Genomic DNA, 15906 nt, shown 5'->3' on the forward strand with positions numbered 1-15906 from the left:
TCAGGAGGAATGGGCCAAAATTCACCCAACTTATTGTGGGAAGCTTGTGGAAGGCTACCTGAAACATTTTACCCAAGTTAAACAATTTAAAGGCAATGCTACCAAATACTAATTGAGCGTATGTAAACTTCTGACCCACTGGGAATGTGATGAAAGAAATAAAAGCTAAAATAAATCATTCTCTCTACTATTTTTCTGACATTTCACATTCTTAAAATAAAGTGGTGATCCTAACTGACCTAAGACAGGGAATTTTTACTAGGATTAAATGTCAGGAATTGTGAAAAACTGAGTTTAAATGTATTTTTGCTAAGGTGTATGTAAACTTCCGACTTTAACTGTATTACCTCAACTAACCGGTGCAACCGCACATTGACTCTGTACCGTTTTCCCCCCTGTATATAGTCTCGCTATTGTTATTTTACTGCTGCACTTTAATAACTTGTTACTTTTATTGATTATTCTTATCCGTTTTTTTAAACTGCATTGTTGGTTAGGGGCTCATAAGTAAGCGTTTCACTGTAAGGTCTACACCTGTTGTATTCGGCGCATGTGACTAATAAAATTTGATTTGAATAACTGTCTTGATAAGGGGCAGAACAACAGATTTTTACCTTGTCAGCTGGGGGATTCGATCTAGCAACCTTTCGGTTACTGGCCCAATGCTCTAACCACTACGCTACCTGCCGCCCCAATACTAACCTAATTGACGGAGTGGAAAAAAGGAAACCTGCACAAAATAAAAATATTCCAAAACCTGCATCATGTTTGCAACAAGACACTAAAGTAATACTGCAAAAACTGTGGAAAAGCAATGAACTTTTTATCCTCAATACAAAGTGTTATGTTTTGAGCAAATCCAACACAACACATTACTGAGTACCACTCTTCATATTTTCAAGCATAATGGTGGCTGCATCATGTTATGAGTATGCTTGTCATCATTAAGGACTGGGGAGTTTTTCATAATAAAAAAGAAACGGAATGGAGCTAAGCACAGGCTAAATCTTAGAGGAAGATCTGTTTCAGTCTATTTTCCACCAGACACTGGGAGAGTCATTCACCTTTCAGCAGGACAATAACCTAAAACACAAGGCCAACTCTACACTGGAGTTGCTTACCAAGAAGACAGTGAATGTTCCTGAGTGGCCGAGTTAAATCTGCTTGAAGATCTATTGCAAGACCTGAAAATGGATCTCTAGCAAAGATAAACAACCAATTTTACAGAGTTGAAGAATTTTGAAAAGAACAATGGGCAAATGTTGCATAATCTAGGTGTGGAAAGCTCTAGAGACCCAGAAAAACTCACAGCTGTAATCGCTGCCAAAGGTGCTTCTTTCTACAAAGTATTGACCCAGGGTTGTGAATACTTATGTAAATGAGATATTTCTGTATTTCATTTTCAATAAATTTGCAAAAAAATCTAAAAACACGTTTTCATTTTGTCATTATGGGGTATTGTGTGTAGATGGGTGACCAAAAAAAAACAATTAAATCCATTTTGAATTCAGCCTGTAACACAACACCATTAAGAAAAAGTCCAGGGGTATGACCGATATGACATTGTCACTGTACCTCCACTGTGATGTGTAAAGGATCCACAATCTGCCAAATCACGAGTGACAGGATGTCTATGGCTAGTAACACTCCAACTGTTGCATAGAGTTTCCATGGCTCCAGGTGCTGCAGGGATACAGGAGAACCAATCACAATCCAAGGACCAAGGGTAATGCAGTGAGTCCACAAACAAGGATGAAAGGGCTCAAGCATACAGTAGATAAACTGCCAACAGAGTACAGTATTGTATACGTGTATCAGCACAGAATACTTAAGTTATCAGAGCTCCCTTTAAAAAGAGATTCATGTCAATGGGCTTCCCTGGTTAAATAAAGCACACATAAATTCATTGGCATTTAGACAATAATGTTAAAATATTCTAAGTGTAAATTGAGGAGTTACTAGGCAGTGGATGCTATATGAACAGCAGTGGTTTTTGAACGAGTAACATATCAGGAAGAAATTTGGCCCAAAAATGATATAAGCAAAATAAACAACATGCTTCTTCATTTTCCATCACTTCATTCTGGCTTGCTTCTAGCCCTGCAACCATTCACCCCAAACATAACCAAACCGTATCACATAGACCTTGTCACCTCTTCTCTCCAAGTGCATGAAATGATTTGACTGCCTTCACTAGTCTTGCCATATTCTGACTTGGAAACTTTCTTAAGTACTTTCACAGAGCTCTTTGGCAAATTGCCCTTGCACGGCCATTAAAGAGAGTTGAAAGTCAACCTGATTCGCCTTGCATTGGCTCAACTAATAAAGCCCCCGAAGGTTGGATTTCCACATAGAACTTTAATACTCATACATATTCATAAATGCTCCATAAATGGCTTAATCTCTCATTCTTCTGATTAGGTCTTAGAAGAATTCCCACAACACATCGCACACTCGCAGTGTCTCCCTAGCTTCAGGACTTCAGGACACACTATCTTAGAAAGGACACACACATGCATACGTAATCAAGCTGATAGTGTGAGCATCACGGGTAAGAGTGTGTGTGTGTGTGTGTGTGGAGGTATCTCTCTGTATGAGTGTGAGTGAGTGGGCGTGTGTCTGTGTGTGCGTGTGCATGCATTTGTGTGCGTGTACGTGTGTCTGTGTGTCTGTGTGTCTGTGTGACTCCTGTCTCTGTTTCAAGCCTGTCGTACGCTGCTCTATTCTACTCTACTGTACTCTACTGTACTCTATTCTACTCTACTGTACTCTACTGTACTCTATTCTACTCTACGGTATTCTACTCTGCTCTACTCTACTGTACTCCATTTTACTCTACTCTACTGTACTTTATTTTACTGTACTCGACTCTACTCTACTCTACTGTACTCTGCTCTACTCTACTGCAGTATATCCCACAGTAGAGGATATACAGAGATACTTTAACATGCAGAGCAGAGCACATCTCCCAGCGGCTTATGTATTTTCTATCTGCCAACACCACACATTCAGTACTGTAGACTCTGGAGCTTCCATGTTCCCTCCTCTGGCCCTCCTAAAAGGCTTACCTTCCTCTTCTCCTTCTTCTCCTCCTTCTTTGTGAAGAGATTGTGTACCCACCAAATCTTGGTGAACATGCTGCCATAGGCCAGACTGAAGCCCAGGCCGAGCAGCCACAGACGGAACTAAACAGAGAGGGAGAGAGAGAGAGATTTTGTTGATTCAATATTTTACTTTTTTGATGCTTTGGCAATGCAAATGCCATTTTTATTATGCCAATAAAGCAACAGCTGAATTGATAATGAGAGAGAGAGAAATAAGGAGAGAGAGAGAGAGAGAGAGAGAGAGAGAGAGAGAGAGAGAGAGAGAGAGAGAGAGAGAGAGAGAGAGAGAGAGAGAGAGAGAGAGAGAGAGAGAGAGAGAGAGAAATAAATAAATAAATAAGGAGAGAGACAAGGAATATGAGAAATAGAGAGAGGCAGAGAGATAAATCATTTCTCCTGGCAAGCCATTACAGCACATCCATCTACTCTAGCACTAGAAGAACAACCCATTCCCACGGCTTTAGCTGTGTCACCTGACAGACCACAGGGAACTGGGACCTGTGGATGTGGTGTCCGTCGATCCCCAGGGGAAACACAGCAGCCAGGGCCATCATACAGCCCACTGCTGTCATGTTGTTCAGGTAGGGCTGGGAGTTCTGGATGTACCTGGCACAACACACACAAAGAGGGTATGAAGAAAGGCCAGAGAATATAGACAAAACCCACAAAGGGACTGTTTCATGTGCACTGTCCGTAACACTTTATTGGAACTACTTGTCACAACAGCATCAAAATAATGTCATAAACGTGGCATATTTTGTCACTGAATGCAAAGTGACAAGGCATTTTGCATGGATTGGAGACAGTAATGCCAAATGTTGACATAAACGTGACTATCACTTGCCCACAGCCATCTGAAGACCTACAAGCAGGACCCACCAGGAGGACAGTCATACTCAACCCAGCGTGATTGCCAATGATGATGATGAGTTTTAATGATGAATTGTTGATGATGAATTGCTAGCTGTTTTAAAAAATATATTTTTGAATTGAACCTTTAAACTAGGCAAGTCAGTTTGTCACGCCCTGACTTTAGTTATATTTGCTTTCTTTATTATTTGGTTAGGTCAGGGTGTGACATGGGTGGTTTGTTTAGTTTTTGTATTGTCTAGGGCTTTTTGGTTATCTATGGGGATTTTGTATTGTCTAGGGGTATGTAGGTTTATGGTGGCCTGAATGGGTTCCCAATCAGAGACAGCTGTTTATCGTTGTCTCTGATTGGGGAGCCTATTTAGGTTGCCATTTTCCATGTTGGTTTTGTGGGTAGTTGTCCATGTTTAGTTGCCTGTGAGCACTACGTTGGCGTCACGGTTGGTTGTTTATTGTTTTGTTGGCGACATCGTTAAATAAACAAGTATGTACGCTCAAAACGCTGTGCCTTGGTCCACTCCTTTAAACGGCCGTGACACAGTTAAGAACAAATTCTTATTTACAATGACGGCCTACAATGACAGTGTTGCTTAAATGTGCAAGATAAATACCCTCTGGAGGGGAAATAAAGTTATAATCTTACCGGACGTTGCTGTTGTAGATGTTGAAGGTCAGACAGACGATGCCCAGCAGGATGCCCAGACCAGCGAAGACAGACACAGCAGCAAACAGCTTCTGAGAGAGGTACCTAAACTCCTCAATGACTATTGTCGAGTCAGCCGGGGGCCCGGCACCTGAACAGAGAGAGAGAGAGAGAGAGAAATAAATAAAATAAAAAAGAAAGAAAGAAAGAAAGAGAGAGAGGCAGGACAGAGGTTAGTCCATCCATGCCTTAAAGAGACAGACAGTCTACTGTACTGTACTTGATGTCACTCAGAACAGAACAGGGCAAAAGGACAATTATGTTTTGAATTAAGATCAAAATCTGAATTTGAACATCAGGGAGGGCACTACGCTCAGTAACCTCTACAGACACCAACCTAAAGGATCAAATGAAATTGGCACAATCAATTTACACAGTAACCGGTATACATTATTGTGTTGCTCTCAATGATTTAATTCAATGACCAACAAGGTACAGAAATTGAGAATAAACGAGGATAGATGTGGAAATCAGGACGTGTTCCCCCTAAATATCTCACAACATGTGCATAACTAAAAAGTAACCAACAGATAGGCATTGGTTCTTTCAAGGTAGGGGATGGTTGAAAGTGCAGCTGACTGACTTTATCCATCTCCGATTTCTCTCTGTATCCTCCTGTCTGTTTAAATCCAGCTCTGCCTGCAGATCCTGACAGCTTCTCGGGGTGTGGGTGTCACTGTGTCCTTATGTAAGGGCGGTGACAGTGACATAGACTTGTGTCAGTGTGTGGTGACGTGTCCATGTCAGGAAGAGGGTGACACAGTGTCGAGCCCCAGGGGTGTCACAATACCAGGGCGCCCGCATTTGGTTTGACGGTTTCAGCGATATCACACCACTGACTTGCCTAATGTGACATCTGAGACATCCTGTCTAAGAACAGAGTGACGGCTGTTTGAAGACGTGTGTGTTCTTGTGTGCCTTGAAGAGAGAGCGAGCACTGTCCTGTCAGCTGATGTGTTTGCACTGTTTAAACCTTCCTCCGTCCTTGATCAAGGAATCAGGACAGGGTGTTGCCATGGAGACCAAGCTCTGTAACAGTTGCCACAGTGATTAGGAAGACAGCTGAGCTGAAGTGGTTGTTAGGGGCGACCGCGAAGAGAGCAAGAAAGTGACGGAGTAATTGAACAAGGAGTAAACAGAATAGAGAACAGGAGAGTTAAGAGAACAATCACCTCCACAGCAGACCCAAATCGCCTCTGCCACTGTACATCAAGCTAAACTCACCTCTGTTACCTCTAGAACAAACTACACTCACTTCTATCATCTCTAGAACAAACATAACTCACCTCCGTTACCTCTAGAACAAACTAAACTCACCTCTGTTACCTCTAGAACAAACTAAACTCACCTCCGTTACCTCTAGAACAAACTAAACTCACCTCCGTTACCTCAAGAACAAACTAAACACCTTTCGTCACCTCAAGAACAAACTAAACTCACCTCCGTTACCTCAGGAACAAACTAAACTCATCTCCGTTACCTCAAGAACAAACTAAACACCTTTCGTCACCTCAAGAACAAACTAAACTCACCTCTGTTACCTCAAGAACAAACTAAACTCACCTCTGTTACCTCTAGAACAAACTAAACTCACCTCCGTTACCTCAAGAACAAACTAAACTCACCTCCGTTACCTCAAGGACAAACTAAACTCACCTCCGTTACCTCAAGAACAAACTAAACTCACCTCCGTTACCTCAAGAACAAACTAAACTCACCTCCGTTACCTCAAGGACAAACTAAACTCACCTCCGTTACCTCAAGGACAAACTAAACTCACCTCCGTTACCTCAAGAACAAACTAAACTCACTTCCGTTACCTCTAGAACAAACTAAACTCACCTCCGTTACCTCTAAGACAAACTAAACTCACCTCCGTTACCTCAAGAACAAACTAAACTCAAATCCGTCATCTCTATAGCAAAAAACAAAACTCTGTCACCTCTATAGCAAACTAAACTCCCCTCTCCCACTGGTTACAGACGTCAGTTCAATGTCTAGTTTTGATTTACATTTGATTGAGTTGTCAACTAATGTGAACTCAACATGAAATTAACAAAGAATTTCCCCATTGGATTTAGGTTCAAAGTTGGGTGAAAAAATGTTGATGACTTTTTGATTCAACGTCATGTTTTTTGTTGTTGTTGTTGAAATGATGTGGAAAATGACATGGCAACCAGTTTTGTCCATTGGGCTGTGACTCACCAGTAATCTTGACTCACCTCTGTTACTGTACACACTTAGAAAAAAAGGTGTTATCTAAAGGGTTATTTGGCTGTCCACAGAGGCTTCTACATGGAACCCAAAATGGTTGAAACCAAAAAGGGTTTTACATGGAACATAAAAAGGTTCTCCAATAGGGACAGCTGAAGAACCCTTTAGAACCCTTTTTCTAAGAGTGTGCGGGTCAACCAATCTTAACACTGTCACCTCTATAGCAAACAAACCTCTTTCACTCTCCAGAAAACTAGACTCCACTCCATCACCTCTGGAACAAACCATCCTCACCTCTGTAAACCTACATCACACCAAACTCACTCCTGTCACACTACAGAACAGTAAGACCACCAAACTCAGCCCTACAGTAAGACCACCAAACTCAGCCCTACAGTAAGACCACCAAACTCAGCCCTACAGTAAGACCACCAAACTCAGCCCTACAGTAAGACCACCAAACTCAGCCCTACAGTAAGACCACCAAACTCAGCCCTACAGTAAGACTACCAAACTCAGCCCTACAGTAAGACCACCAAACTCAGCCCTACAGTAAGACCACCAAACTCAGCCCTACAGTAAGACCATCAAACTCAGCCCTACAGTAAGACCATCAAACTCAGCCCTACAGTAAGACCACCAAACTCAGCCCTACAGTAAGACCACCAAACTCAGCCCTACAGTAAGACCACCAAACTCAGCCCTACAGTAAGACCACCAAACTCAGCCCTACAGTAAGACCATCAAACCCAGCCCTACAGTAAGACCACCAAACTCAGCCCTACAGTAAGACCACCAAACTCAGCCCTACAGTAAGACCATCAAACTCAGCCCTACAGTAAGACCACCAAACTCAGCCCTACAGTAAGACCACCAAACTCAGCCCTACAGTAAGACCACCAAACTCAGCCCTACAGTAAGACCACCAAACTCAGCCCTACAGTAAGACTACCAAACTCAGCCCTACAGTAAGACCACCAAACTCAGCCCTACAGTAAGACCACCAAACTCAGCCCTACAGTAAGACCACCAAACTCAGCCCTACAGTAAGACCACCAAACTCAGCCCTACAGTATGTCGGCCTTGTGAAGGACAGAGATAGATACAGGTCACCATACAGTCGTCTCTGATTGGACCCGCTCCCCTCGGAGGCTAAGCTAAGCCTTGGCAACAAATCGTTTCCTTAAAAGTCTACAACGGTGCCCTCTCTCTGGGCTCCCAGCATGCACGATTGATTAGCAGTGCAGTAATTCTGAGCCCAGGCACAAGTGTGTCACCTCTCAAGGGAGGGCTGGGCCGGTAAACAACTGAACTACAACATTTGTCTTGGTGTGGCTGAAGCAAATCGACAGTAACAGCATTTCTCTGCAGACTGTGTCACGCTCTGCAGACTGTGGTGGATGTTGAACTTTCCTAAAGTGAAGAAGTGTGGGTGGGGTCAGGCTTTCCTGACTGCCGTGGTCTGGCTACTGGGCTGTGGCTGTAAACTCATTCTGGGTGAAGGAGGATGAGGGTCCAAATGATGGCTTTTAAAGCTAGAAGTGGTGATTTGTCTGACATGGAAATGATGGATGGAGGCAGCGCGGGATTAGAGAAAGAGTAGGCGTAACATTAGGTCTAATGTGAGGGGAACGAGATAGATGGTTACATAGATGACTCACAGTAAGACAGTCACACACACACACACAGAGAGAGAGAGACATACATAGGAAGCCTGACAAAGACAAATGTAATCAACTCCGCCTCACCTATCCACACATCGTTGCCGAACCAGGAGAGATTCTTCTGAGAGCTGTCGTAGTATCCAATCTTCTTATAACTGCCTCCTACACAGCGAGAGGGAGAAGAGAGTTCAATTAACATCTTCTCAAATCCTCTTTCTTTCCTGCCTACATAATGTCCTTGGGTTATGAAGGGTTCAAACGAAAACAAGCAAAAGAAACACTTTGAAAATGAACGACAGATCAAAACATCATTATGAAAAGAAGGCTATAGAAGTGCATGGCAGAACATTTCAGATCCACAAATAGAGAAGAGGGAAAAAGTGGAACGAAGAGATAGAGACGATACAGAGAGAAGGACCGATACAGAGCTACCACGGGGAAAGAAAGAGAGAGGGAGAGAACGAGTATGTGGCATCCTTAACCATGAATACTGATGAGAAATATTCACAAATTCAAGTCAAGGCTTTCAATGTATTAACCAAATTACCCGACCTCGTCACTAGCACGGCAGCACGCGAAATGCTACCCAGTGCATGCAGGAAGAAGTAGGATTATAATTTGTGTTATCCATTAGGGGTCCAAAAAGAACGGAGGTACAAAATAATCCGCCACTTTAGCTTCGATCCAGGCCTCTTCCAATTAGACTGAAGACTTGCCTCAACACATTTATAAATAAACACAATTTGCGTGTCCAAAAAATGCTTTGCTCTCAAATCAACACGAGTGAGAACGGGGGGAAAGTCAGAAAAGCTTCAGCCTTGATCTGGATGAATGACTGGACTGACTGACATTCAATCACTCCACAACAAAATGTATTTTCTTAACTACTGTAGGATATCCAGAACAAGGAAAGGCTGAAATATGGTTGAAATGGTGATAGATGACTTTACCTTGCAGTTGCTCAATAAGGGTCATAGCCATCCTGGAACCCTGGGCATCAAACACCACATGACCCTGAAGGAGAAGAAAAGTGCTACATCAAGTCAGAAATCTACTGTCATTCAGACGTATTGAATGAGCCAATACATACATTACACGTGTTCTCTAATCCGGTCCTGGGACAAATAGGGTATGCAGGCTTTTGCTCCAACCCATTCCTAACACAGCATATTCAACTAACCAAGGGCTTGATGATAAGTTTAGTTGTTGAATCAGGTGTGTTAATCCTCCAACCAGTGTTGGACTACCTGGACTTGTATAATAAGGAACACTCATTTGCGTTTTCCATTGCAAAGGGTTTTCAAACATTTTGTGCCCTAATGAACATGGCCCTAGTATATTCTACTGGATGACCCTCCCTCCTGTACTCACAGACACGCCTTCAAATGAGCTGGTGTTGAGGGCGCGGTAGATCTCTGCTGTGATGTCATGGTTGTTGTAGTTGAAGTCTTCCAGCCTGCGGCCTTTGGCCTTCAGAGGGGCCACAGTCTTGTTGAGGGCCAGTGCCAGGGCCCAGACAGCGTCGTAGGCCAGAGGGGCCTCCTGGAAGCCCCCCGTCTCTTCCGGGTTCATACCCCCCAGCCGGTTCATCAACGCCCCCAGGAACTCCTGAGAGGTCTGATTGGACCAGACATCGGGAAGGGGAGGAGTTGATATATGAGGGTCACCATTCGTGTGGCTTTCAAACTGAACTATTGTCCATCAAACTCATTAGTATGACATTTCTATAATTAGAATCACTATGTTAGTTGCATTAGGGTCAACTTAGATTTAGGCAATACTGGAGCCTCAAGCACTGTGTAATGGATACGTATTACTAGCCTTTGAACTCAAACGGTACTGTACTTAGCTCAGGGCTAAGACAGCTTTTACGCCAGCTTTTTGGGGCTAGCCAATCACAGAGTTCCATTGTCACCTAAGTTGAATATTTATTAGGGATAGCCCTGGGCCAGGGACATTTATTTCATATAAATGTCTAAATATGTGTCTCTGCCCTGAGCTCAGAAACATGTGGTGTGGAAAAGCCTAAAGGGCCCCTAGAGTGTACTATTGCAGAAGCACATCAAGCCACCGCTCTGCAGGTAGAGGAAGGTATATGAAGCTAATCAGCAGCTAAGCTGGCAGCGTGTGAAATTGAAGGGACGACGTGACCAGATGGAGAGCAGATGTTGCTCACCACGTTGGAATGCTGATCATAATCAATAACATTACATGAACTCGGGGGAGCTGATCCTGGATCAGTGCTAGATCCGGCCCAGATGTTCTCACCAGGTTGGAGGCTCCGCGGACGGTCTCGGGGTTGAGCATGACGATCTCCGTGGTAACGTGGCCCTCCACCGCCTCTGTCATGTTCTCGATGGTGCAGTTGATGGACGGGTCTTTGATCTTGAACCAGTTATCAGCGTACCAACCAATCAGAAACCACACATATTTCTTCCCATACAGTTTCTCCTTAAATACCTGGAGGATGGAGGGAGAGAGTTGGAGGGAGAGAGGGGAGAGAAAGCGAAAGAGAGAGAAAATAGGAAAAAAGAGAAGGAGAGAGAGAGAGAGAAACATTTGGAAAATAGACAGAAAAGAAGAAGATGAAACACTTAATTGTCTGTTAAATGATTCTTAATTCCACAGAAATATTCTCTGCTTCTCAAGGCTACATCATCACCACAGTACAAATAAGAATGAATTAAATAAAAATGGTAATTTGTTCAGATAGAGGTTCAAGATACAATAGAGGTCAATAACTATAAATAGCCCGATGATTTAATGCTCAACATAACTTGAGGTCAAACAATGAAAAACACTCACCTCGCAAAACACTTTCCTGGCTTCCGTCTCATAGAAGAGCCCCACAATTATTCTGGCATCCTGGCGCTATTCAATGACAGGAAGCGCAATGATTTAAGCCATCGTAATGAAAATACATTCGCATAGTTCAATAATAATGATACAAGCCTTTACACTTTGACTATTCCAATTCTATGGTACAACCTCGGCTACCTCGGCACTTCACAGCCTGGCAGTTGGCAGTGCTAATTAGCCTCCTGCATTAATTTCCTGTATTAAATCACCTCACTTCGCTAACAGGCGCAGCTGTGAGCAGGGGAGAGCAACAGCAGCCCCCCCCCCCATTGAATATTTCATCAAAGCACCTTGAGGTTCTTGACAGCGACAGCCGGGTCGGTGAGGAAGCTCTGTCTCACACTGATCTCAATCCCAGCCTCCTTCACCCTCTGCTCCAGATCATCCAGAGTCTATATGAGAGAAGAAGAGAGGGGGTAGATAGAAAGAGAGAAGGAAGTGAGAACAGAGAAGGAAAGACGAAAGAGAGAAGGGATGGGGAAGATAGAAAGAGAGAAGGGAGTGGTAGAGATTGAAAGACCGAGAGAAGGGGTGAGAAAATGAGAAAGGAAAGGCGCAAGAAATTGAAATGGACCGAGAAAGAAGAGAGTAAAAGAGGAAAGAGATAATAAAGGACAGAGGGAGAGAAAGAGAAAGATCATTTGAGAGAGAGAGGTGGGGAAAAAAGAGAAAACGAGAGGCAGAAAGAAGGGGAGAAGATAAGGAGGAAAAGACGTAGGGAAAGAGAGGGGAAAGAGGAGAGATAGAGTCAAGGAATCAAGGAAGAGGGAGATCATTAACCTCCATTAGAGGAAAGGACCCAAGTGCCACATCATCCACCCGGTTGCTCACCACCAATATTCCAACAAATTACTTCAGAAATCCACGATCAATTGTGGGATTGAATACTTAAAAGACTGTCATACCGCATATAAGTCCCACGTACGCACACACCCACTCCCCCACACTCATTTGCTCATTAAGATGTGGGAGAGTCACTGAAGAGGAGGCTGTGGAGGAAAGATAGAGAGAGAGACAGACGTAGAGTGCGAGACAGAGAGTGAGAGACAGACAGAGACAGAGAGAGAGATACAGAGACAGAGCGATAGAAAGAGAGCGAGAGAGAGACATAGAGAGAAGAGATAGACGGAGAGAGTGTACTGACCGAAGTGAAGACCTCTGTGGTCTGCTGGATGGTAGCGATCTTGGTCCACTTCCACTTCTGGAAGAGGCGTACCCTGGTGGGGTTGTGGAGGGTGGCCGAAGGGTGGGTGCGGAAGAAGGTGGGGAAGCGGTTCCTGTTGGACAAGGCTGGAGAGCTGGAGCCATAGGACAACTGAGAAAGAGAGAGAGGGAGATAGGGAGGGAGATAAACATTTAAAACGCTACACAGCCAGGCAATATACAGTACTAATGTATTCCGATTTCAATTGAATTAAGAGGTGAAGGGGTCTCATGTTCTATATCTATCATGACTTTGGTTTCGGTGTTCAGAGCATCGGCACCCTGACATCAGGGAATGAGAGAAGAAGAAGGTAGAGACCTGATGATTAATGTCAAATGTCAAACGTCATGTACAATATCGAGTCCCAGCGTAAACAAATGTCCTGGTGTATGTAGAGGTAGTGGAGCCCCCAATACATGGACAGCAGACAATACAGCTAGTGACATGTAGAGTAGAATAGAGTTTGCCTGCTCACAATTGAGTGCAGTCAGGGGGACGATGGTATCAGCCTGTGGAAAACAGCTCCAGCATTAGGGGTGACACGCACACGGGAGAATGAAATAGAAGGAAATGGAGCAAAGCGGCGGGGCACAGAGAGGCTCATAAAACACCACTTTGCAGGAAGCAGAAGAGAAGTACTCCCATGTGCTTTTTTTCACGACCTGAAACAAACACTAGCCTCAAAATGAGTTGGTACAGGGTCGTGTTCATTATGCACCAAATGGACTAAAACAGGAAGGGATTCACTGGATTTGTCCAACAAGAAAGACACATTTTTGTTTTCCGTTGCTAAATGTTTTTAAATGTTTCACAGTGCCAGTATGAACTTTTTTCTTGTATTGGGTCAATGAGATTGGCTTTAAATGTAGACTGAGTTGCTACGCTAGGCTTTGGGAGATCCGAATACAGCCTACAATTGGAGCACCCAGAAGTCCCTTGATTCTGATCTGTTTGGTCCTTGGCTCTTTTCCCTCCCTGATAGGCTTGTTTGACATGCAGAGAGATACTCCTCCTAAGGGCTGAACAGAGACAGAAATAATATGTGTGGAGATTGGTGGTGGTGTACACTCACTCACTAAAGAGCCTGATCCCTTTATATATATATATATATGTGTGTGTGTGTGTGTGTGTGTGTGTGTGTGTGTGTGTGTGTGTGTCCCAAGGCACTAGTTGCTGACAAGTGGAGGGAGTAAAGAGTAGATTGGAAAAATAAAAAGAGATTTTTTTAAAGTTTTTAATGAAGGAGAGAGAAGGATAGATAGGGAGATTTAATTTGTTCTCAATTAATTACTTGGCTAAAAAGTTTAAGGTTGATTATGAGATTACAAGAGAGAGACAGAGAGAGAGAGAGAGCATGGGACACACACACACACAGTAGCTACCCACCACTATGAGGTTCCACATGCGAGCAGCCTCTGCTACCAGTGTGGATACGGAGCTGCAGCCGGGCATCAGAACTGTCTTGATGGGCTCTGTGTAGAGCAGATCATAGAGCAACTTGGTGGATTCCCCCGGGTCACACTAAGAGATAGAAAGAGGAAGAGGGAGAGGGGGGGAAATGGAGGGAGGAGGGGATATGGGGGAGATGGAGGGAAATAAAAGGGGAGACAGATGTGAGGGAGATGAAGGGAGAGAGAGAGGGAGGAAAAAGAGGAGGAAGATTAGGAGAGAAATAGGGGGAAGGAGAGGAAGAGAAGAGGGGTGAGATATGTGGGAGAGAAAGTGAGGGGGTGGGTAGAGAACAGGGGTAGAGAGAGAAGGGAGAGAGAGAGGAGGGAGGGGGGAAGAAAGAAGAATATCAGAAAGAGAAGAACAGAACAGCGATCGATATTCAGCCTTATTGAGCGTCAGTATAAAAGTGGGAAAAGAGAGAGTTAAACCGAGAGAGTTAAATCGACCTGTCCAAAAAGAGACAGGAAGAAAATATGACTGCACAAAGAGGGAGGGAGATATCACAAACAGAACACATTCAAAGCCTCAAATTAATGTAAAATAAGCTTGAGGTGGTCCAATCATGAACAAATTATCCATCACAGGCCTGTCAACAAGGTTTTGAATAAGCCATCCCCATTCCAGTCCTCAATAGGGCCCGATCTAAATCAGCCTGACACGTTTAATGGGGATTTGCTGTGGAGGGGGAGAGAGAGGAAACAGAACTCCCATGCATTGCAGTTGGGTGTCACAAGCAATCTGGGTGTGGAAAACTGTGACTTAACAACGGACATTATGGGCCCTGATTTGGGTGTTGGTTTGTCTCCGTTTGTTTTCCGAGATGGAAATAGCGCACTCAAGAAGCAAATGTATTGGACGCAAAAATTGCCTGTTGATTTCAATGATGGTTGTTTGACTGTGAAAACGTTGTTGTCTAATGCTACTATTGTAGGATATAATCTAGATGTCATGATACCACCAAGTCCAATTGATCACAATGGAAGAGAAAGTGACGTTTTGCTATCCTGTCACATCTGATAACATGTCAGGCGGTCATAACCTTTTCTCTGCCCTAGAGAACTACTGGAGATGCCTGCCTTTACAAAAACAAAAATAGATACACGTACATTAAATGTAGATGTTAGCACCACCTTTCACATGTGAGGCGAATAACATGTTTTCACCTCACATCTGAATTGCAGTTTGACATGTGAAATTTTGCGGTTTACATGTGAAAACTTTCACGTGAGAATGGGATATGCCGTTTGACATAGGAAAAACATTCCTATGTGAAAATCACATTTGCTGTTTCACATGTAAGAAAACCACATGTGAAAAACAATCACACCTGTAAAAATCTAATTTGCATTTTCATATTTGAAAATACTTGAACGTGTGATTGTTTTTCATGACCTTGCAATCCCACATCTAAAGAGACAATCTAATTTGCAGTTTCACATGTAAGAATACTCCACATTTACTCCAATGTTTGTAAACAAAGTAAATGTAAACAAACACTGTGTAGCCTAAAAACATAGTTAAAACTATGATTTTGATGGATGGTCAGTACTTGCATCCATAGCGTAGCATATGGATATAAGAGTGGTTGCATTTCTACAGCTCCAACCCTCAGCTGTTTACCGAAACTGTGGCAAGGAGAACACTTTGTTAATGTTTCAATTAAGGATTGCCACTTTAAACACTTTTAATTGAGTAACAGCGTTGTTACATGGTGCAATCCTCTAGTGCAGGGGTAGGCAACCCTGTTCCTGGAGTGCTGCAGGATTTTGTTCTAACTAGGCACCACACCTGACCAACTGAGCTAATTGATCAGTTCAGTGATTGCCTAAATTCAAC

The 15906-nt window shown here is 43.4% G+C and overlaps 1 protein-coding gene across 4 annotated transcripts in view; it reads right to left on the bottom strand.

Annotated features, from left to right (window-relative positions):
- Positions 1-15906, bottom strand: part of LOC139573798 (gamma-aminobutyric acid type B receptor subunit 1-like) — a 48376-nt gene that overhangs the window by 11276 nt on the left and 21194 nt on the right. For all 4 annotated transcript variants that reach the window (XM_071397679.1, XM_071397678.1, XM_071397677.1 and 1 more), the window contains 12 exons: positions 14005-14139; positions 12559-12729; positions 11705-11806; positions 11361-11426; positions 10824-11015; positions 9927-10172; positions 9506-9569; positions 8640-8717; positions 4618-4768; positions 3578-3710; positions 3069-3185; positions 1576-1683 (listed from right to left, as the gene is read on the bottom strand). In XM_071397679.1, the coding sequence (XP_071253780.1) occupies positions 1576-1683; positions 3069-3185; positions 3578-3710; positions 4618-4768; positions 8640-8717; positions 9506-9569; positions 9927-10172; positions 10824-11015; positions 11361-11426; positions 11705-11806; positions 12559-12729; positions 14005-14139 (1563 nt within the window). The remainder of the gene's footprint in view (positions 1-1575; positions 1684-3068; positions 3186-3577; positions 3711-4617; positions 4769-8639; positions 8718-9505; positions 9570-9926; positions 10173-10823; positions 11016-11360; positions 11427-11704; positions 11807-12558; positions 12730-14004; positions 14140-15906) is intronic.

This window comes from Salvelinus alpinus, chromosome 4 (assembly GCF_045679555.1).
Source record: "Salvelinus alpinus chromosome 4, SLU_Salpinus.1, whole genome shotgun sequence".
NCBI lineage: Eukaryota > Metazoa > Chordata > Actinopteri > Salmoniformes > Salmonidae > Salvelinus > Salvelinus alpinus.